Source organism: Aptenodytes forsteri, unplaced genomic scaffold, assembly GCF_000699145.1.
Source record: "Aptenodytes forsteri isolate BGI_AS27 unplaced genomic scaffold, ASM69914v1 Scaffold38, whole genome shotgun sequence".
In the NCBI taxonomy this organism is placed as follows: domain Eukaryota; kingdom Metazoa; phylum Chordata; class Aves; order Sphenisciformes; family Spheniscidae; genus Aptenodytes; species Aptenodytes forsteri.
In genome coordinates this window covers 1241786-1248489 of record NW_008795704.1, presented here as the reverse complement: position 1 = coordinate 1248489, position 6704 = coordinate 1241786, and the positions used below count along the sequence as shown (strand labels likewise).

Genomic DNA, 6704 nt, shown 5'->3' with positions numbered 1-6704 from the left:
CCCCCGGCCGCGGGGGAGGCCGAGGCTTTCAGAGAGAACCTGCAGGAGATGGACCAGTTCCTCGGGCCCTATCCCTACGAGACCCTGAAGAAGTGGGTCTCCCTCACCAGCTTCATCAGCGAAGCGGCGATGAAGAAGCTGCAGCCGGAGAGCGGGCAGATCTGCGCCTTCTCGGAGGTGCTGCCGGTCGCGGCCGGGAGGCACACCAGAGACCGGGCGGAGCAGCGCTTGCCCCCCTTCGACGCCGAGTGCCGGAGCTACGCCGAAGGCATGGCGCGGCTGCCCCAGATGAAGCCGAAAGCCGGCACCGAGATCAGGTTCACGGAGCTGCCGAAGCAGATGTACCCCGATGGTGCTACTCCGGAGGAGATAACCAGGCACAGCATGGACCTCAGCTACGCTCTAGAGAAGGTGATTAACCAGCAATATGCCAGCCAGCCTCTGGATCTGCTTGGTGAGTACCGCATATCGCCCAGGGGAGTCCTCGGGTGCTTTGGGAGAATAAAGTAATTTCTCTGTAAAAGGGGAGCCCCGGGATGAAACCTGCGCCTGTTCTGTGGGCCCTGTTCCCTGGCACCCTGAGGCATCTCTCTTAATTGCAGGATAGAACTTTGTGGAGTTTTTAGCAGCTATAGGGCCTGTTCCAGTTGCACTGGTGTGAGGACGTGGTGATTGGTGTCCGGAGCTGCCAGCCTGCCACGTTTGCCTCTCTTGCTCCTGGGTGCTGCGCTTGGAGCCCAGATTGCCTCAAATTAAGTCAAAAGCAGCAATTGCAGGTGGCCGTGAGCTGCATCTCGTGCAAAGGGGGCCTGTCATCTGGCACCAGCCTGGCAATTTGCCTGTTAAGTGAACTTCTGAGGACGGAGCTTACAGGGTCCTGGGAGTATTGAATGGGGCTAAGCATCGTAATTTTCAGACTCTTGTTCCTGTTTCGCTGGTGAGGTGGTATCAGGTCTCCCAGCAGGCTCTTCCCAAGACAGTAGCTGGTCCCCTCCCTGGCTGGAGTGGTGGCAGCTCTGCCGTGTGCTGCTGGCGACTCTCTGTGGCAGCATTTGGGGTTTGCCAGCCCTGCTGCACAGTGAGGGCTGTGGCTCCCAGTCGCAGGGTCTTAATTACTTGCTAGCCTTTTTTGACAACTTGTGATATGAATAAATATCAAATCTGTGGGAGTCCTGAAGCGTGGTTTTGTTTCGTGGCAGGATGGAGGGAGGGCTTGGGAACCCAGCCAAGCTGGAGCCTCAAAGCTACTGAGGTTTGGAATAAGCCTTTGTTTTTCCCTTCATCTGTTTTTTCTATATTAATGTTACACAATTTATTCTTTATCAAAATTATCAAAGACAACTCTAGGATATACAAAGAACAAATTACCTTAGGAAATGGTGACGCCATCATTCTGGCAAAATAGCTGATGCTAAGTGTCCAGTGAGATGAACCCTGGCTCTTGATTCAATGAGGAAAAAACATCTGTTAATGTACTGCTCACCTCTCCCAGTGTTCCTACAGCCCTTGCGTTCAAGGGCAGTAGCATTTGCACTCCTGTGTGGCTCTGGAAACCCAGGCACAGGCGGAGTGAATGCTTGCAGAATAACAGCAATGCCTGACTTCTTATTTGAGTGTCATTTTGAGAACACAGATGACACTGGAAGTCCTTAGGTGGCTGTGTACTCTGATTGCCAGTAAAGTCACTCTCCAAAGATGATAATTACAGTTACCGGTGGACCTGCCTGATTATGCTTTGCTTTTTCTCCAGCTGAAGAGCAGAGCATTAGGAAATAGTCAATGTTTGGAGTATTGATTGCTATTAGCAGAATCGCTGGAAGGGCAGAATGCATGTGCAAAAAGTGAACCCAGAGTTTTATGCAATCATTTACAGAGTTTTTGAAAGGGCACGTATCTTGGATATGTTTTTAGTCTTATGTGTGCTTTGTTTTGTTTTCTGAATATGCGCAGCCGAGTTGCAATTTGCTTTCATCTGCTTCCTGATCGGGAATGTATATGATGCATTTGAGCACTGGAAAAGACTCTTAAACATCCTGTGCCGATCTGAAGATGCCATAGGGAAGTATCAAGACCTTTACATCAATCTCATTTCTGTGCTGTATCACCAGCTCAGTGAAATCCCAGCTGATTTTTTTGTGGACATTATCTCCCAGGACAACTTTTTAACCAGCACCTTACAGGTACGTTTGTGGCTACCTCTTGAAAAATGGGAGTGGGGGGAGACAGCATACAGGCCATCAGGGCAAATTTGGGGAGAAGCTGCAAAAGGAATTAAGCTACTGTTGAGCTGTGGGGGAGATAGTGAGCTTATCTAAGCACACGCATATTTTCTTTTACTTTTTCCCTGTGTTATTTACAAAGAAATGCCATTTGCTTGTTATCTCAGAGTTTGATCTACTCAAGCTATGCCTAGAAGAGTCTAACGCAGTATAAAATTGAGTTAGTCCGCATGCAGAGATGCCAGCAAAGTGAGGCAATGAGAGGAAAGGCTAATGAAGATGGTTGCAACAGAGAATGGGGACTGTGTCTTTTTTTATTATGTTTTCCTTGCAAATAGTGCTGAAAGTAGCCTGCTCCATTGGCATGGTTTTAGAGTTCTGGAGTGGTGCATCTAATCCGACTGGACTGTACCAGCATACTTTTTCTGAAAATTTTTAATGCCTTCAACTACATTAAGCTGAACAGCTATGAGAGAGGCTGAGCAAGTGCAAGATGATGTCTGTTTGTTTATTTTTTTCCCAAATGCCATTCATTCTTTAAAAAAACCAAACAAACCCCAAAACTTTGGCATAAAAGACTGACGATGCTGATTTTTGGTCAGCTTGAATGGTATGCTTAGTGTGCAGAGAAGTTGCAGTGAAATCTTACTGAGCTTAGGGCCTTGGTAGTATATAAGAAGGTTTTCCATTCCTGTTAGCCTTAAGCAAAACCAAAGATTTCCTATAATCAAGTTCTTATCCAGAGGGAATTTATGGTTAGTCCAAAATGCAGAAAACACTGCTTCTACTGAGACAGGCATGGGCAAATCTGTAATTCAGCACTAGTAAAACCGGTTACTCTCACTGGTTGTAACCATGCTAACAGCTCAGCAAACAGACTAATCAAAACTTGGTTTAAAAAAAAAAAAAGCCAAAACGAGATACACTGGTGAAGCTCAGCAATGGAAACTTAATCGCAGCAGAAACAGTAGTAAGCTATGTTGCAGGTGCTTGATGCAAATTGGTAATGCCTTCTCCTTTCTCAAGGAGTGGTTGCATTTCTCTACTTGTAACTCAAGTTCTTGCTGTAGATTTGGGGAGGGGGAAGGTGTTTGTCTTTAATTTGCTGGGTAAAATGTTATGGGAAGCATTGCTTTAATCAGTTGACTTTCTTCACTTTTTTGGAATTTGGATTCATAAAGGTCTTGGGTTTTTATTTTTATTGGTGGTTTTTTTCCATCCCATTACAGGACTGGAAAACCTATCTCTATTTGCAGCACACTCGCAGAGCAACGCTTTGCACTGTCAATTTACATCAGTACAAAGAATGTGTCAACCAGCCATTCTTTCCATCCGATGGGTATTTTGGAAGCACCCTGTCGTGCTGATTATCTTTCCTTTTTGGATACCTGAGTCTTGTACGCCCTTGGATTTCATCAGTCTGTGCTTTTTACTTAAGCAGTAGAAGCTGATGCCTTTAGGTGGCTGTGCTGGCTTCAGCGATCACTGTTAAGCCCTAGCAGGAATCACCACATTCCTAGAAACAAAGAAGAAATTTGCCTTATGGTTGAACTGAGGCTCTCCTTGCTAAAAGTTCTCTGTTTCTCTGCTCCTGTGGGATTTCCCTGATGCACTGAAATAGTGCCAGGGAACCTCTGGGACTTGCCTTGCTTAGTTACTTTCTGCACACAGCCGTCAGAGTTAACAGTCTTAAGTGGATGTGGGCAGGTGGATCAGAAGAAGTGCAAAATGGTGTGTGTGTGGGGAGCGTATTATCTGTGTTAGCTTTTGCTCAGCTTTGAATACAGCAACTTTATTTTTGGAGTTTGGTCTAAGGCAAGAAGAGTACAGAATAACCTCCACTGAATATGCAGCCCTAACAATGTTTAAAGAAAAAAAAAATCGATGAAATAACTAATTTAATTTAATCTCCTCATTGAGGAGAAGTGGGAAGTATAATCTTTTAATTTTTTTTTTTTAATAGCAGCCTTGCTGTGTAAAGGAGTTCTGTTATAAAGAGGCAGTTTCACGGTAGAATGAACAAGGAAAAGGCAAATGATCATAAACAAAGCAACGAACTTTGCTGCTCATTGTCAGTGTTTTATCCAGCTGTCAGTAGGTCTCTCCCACAGAAGAGCCTGCTTTTTCCTCAGAGGGCTTTCCCTTCGCTTCCATCGTGCAATGATTTTTTTCTTTGGCTTTGAAATATAAGTTTCTTCCTATGGAAATGAATTCTGGATCACGAGTTCAGAAGAGGAGCAGAAGGTGGCTGATAAGAGATGGGCTCTGAGGCTAAATGCCCTGTTTAATCATACACAGGTGCTTTAACTCTCAAAGAGCACAGCAACAGAAACTGTGAATTTGTGAAAAGTTAATAGGTTTGTGTGTGTTTGGATGATGGAGGGGAGCCACCCTTAGAGGTTAGTCCGGATTTCAGTGCCCTGTGCTCAAGGGAATGGCTGTGCTGGGGATAACTGGACTTTTTTCAGAGAGGTCATCTTATTAAGTTTTCTCTGTATCCTAAGGTGTTGGTGATAACGTATTACAAAAATACTTTGGGGGATCTCCTGGTCCAACCATGCAAAAGATGGGTATAATTGCCTGTTGGCCTTTTTGACACATGCTGTAAAATTGACTATGTGGCAAATGAAAACTGAAAGTCTTTTTTTTTTTTTTCCCCTTCTGCTCAGACATTTTTCTTTGCTCACACTTAAGAGTATTTTAGAATTCCATAGTACATATTTAATTTCATATATACTCCTGCTTGAAACAAAGTTATTACCTTAGTGCAAGTATTTCTAACGCTGACTCAGTGGAGTGAAGGCAGGATGTCTGTCTTGGCTGTGGGATGAGAGGAGAAGTGTAGGCTTTGTTTAGGTAGCCCCAAAGCTGGAGTGGTTTCCAGGGTGGTAGACCCCCTACCAGTGGCCTAACCTGAAACTTTTCGTGGTGCTCCCTGTTGATGACGTCTTTGTAGGAAAGAGATGCACAGTTTGTGCCATGGCTGAGTTCTTACTGACCTCTACTCTGTTCTTTTAGGTGTTTTTTTCCTGCACGTGCAGTGCTGCTGTTGATGGGACCCTAAGGAAAAAGGCTGAAAAATTCAAGGCTCACCTAACGAAGAAATTTAAATGGGACTTTGAGGCAGAGCCTGATGACTGCGCTCCTGTAGTAGTAGAACTTCCTGAGGGCGTGCAGGTGGACTAAGCAAAATGGTCACTTAGAAACAAACAGCTTTTTAAAATGACTCTTTCTCCACATCTTCTCCAACCTTGCCAGCTTCCTAAAGTCTGTTTCTGAAGCTGACTCCTCTTCCTGCTGTAGAAGCAGATGTGGAAAACGCAGGAGGATGCCTAACTTTGCGAGGAGACCAAAATTGGAGGAGTTTGAGTATTGTCATGTGGCTACTTTGGACACCTTGTTTTTTTCCCTAGCTCTTCTGCAGCATTTCCTCATTCTGTACTCAGCTGACCTCTAGATCCCTGGTCCCTTCCGTCCTCCTGGGCTGGAGGTGACACCCTATTTGGAGAGCATCTGTGGTTTATACTGGAAGCCTTTGCTGCTCCCATTTGATACCTCCTGAGCGAGGAGTGTAAGCCCACGACTGGTCATTGCAGCTTTTGACAGCCTGAACCCAGGCTGTGAACTGAGAAGTTCTGCTCTTCCTAGGCTAGGCTTGCATTACAGGGATGTAACCACAACTGTTTCAAAACTGTGTTGGGTGCTTACGCTGCTTACTGTGATTTATTGCAATGATCTATTGTGGAGGAGGACTCAAAGCCACAGCAAAATTCCTCCCATTTCATACCCCTAATACTGAGGTATCTTATTCCTCCCATTCTGTTAAAGCCTTTTGTATTTACTGCTGACACTCTGTTTAGCCTGATGTAAAAGAAAGCTAACAGTTTGGTAACAAGAAATAGAGTTATTGGACAGTAGTCACCCAGGTCTTGAATAAGATAGCCAGCATGAGATAAAAGGTCAGACTTCCACATGAACTGGATCCTCTGTTTTGTTATAATTAGAAATCTTATGTATTTTCACTGGTGACAGTCTCTTCTTTCTCCCCCTTTCCCACAGGTAGGCTGTAAGAAAACTTGCGGTGCTCATTCAGAGCTGCACGGAGACTTAGTACTTCCACTCGCTTGTTACTTTCTTGGCTGTTAGACCCTTCAGAAATTTGTATGCATGTCTAACAAGATAATGCTGTTTGTTAGTCTTTTATAGCTCAAATTAAATCTTGAGAGCCTTGCCTACAGAAAACATCTGTATGAATAGTTTTTTAGTTATTTAGCCAAAGCTTATGGTACAGTGACACTGCCCTCTCTTTCTCATCGGGATGTCCAGTGTCCCCAGAAGTAACATCACGATGGTATCTGTGACATCCAAGGACAACTCATGGTAAAATGGTACATGGCATGGCACAAAGTGCAGCGTGTTCTGGGAAGAAGGTATATGATGAGGTTTTATTTCCAGATAATCAGGAACTTACCACAGGAATCATCT

At 44.7% G+C, this 6704-nt stretch overlaps 1 protein-coding gene across 1 annotated transcript; it reads left to right on the top strand.

Moving 5' to 3' along the window:
• Positions 1–16: 16 nt before the first annotated feature.
• On the top strand, positions 17–6454 carry AAR2 (AAR2 splicing factor homolog). Its single transcript, XM_019473121.1, has 3 exons — positions 17–454; positions 1951–2180; positions 5238–6454. The coding sequence occupies exons 1-3, from the start codon at positions 49–51 to the stop codon at positions 5403–5405; spliced, it is 804 nt and encodes a 267-aa protein (XP_019328666.1). The 5' UTR covers positions 17–48; the 3' UTR covers positions 5406–6454.
• The last annotated feature ends 250 nt before the right edge of the window (positions 6455–6704 follow it).

Excerpts from the sequence above, each read along its gene's own strand:
- AAR2 (XM_019473121.1), top strand. The coding sequence starts at position 49 with ATGGACCAGTTCCTCGGGCCCTATCCCTACGAGACCCTGAAGAAGTGG. Across the intron at positions 455-1,950 it reads CCAGCCTCTGGATCTGCTTG|CCGAGTTGCAATTTGCTTTC; the intron begins GTGAGTACCGCA and ends GAATATGCGCAG. Across the intron at positions 2,181-5,237 it reads TTTTAACCAGCACCTTACAG|GTGTTTTTTTCCTGCACGTG; the intron begins GTACGTTTGTGG and ends CTGTTCTTTTAG.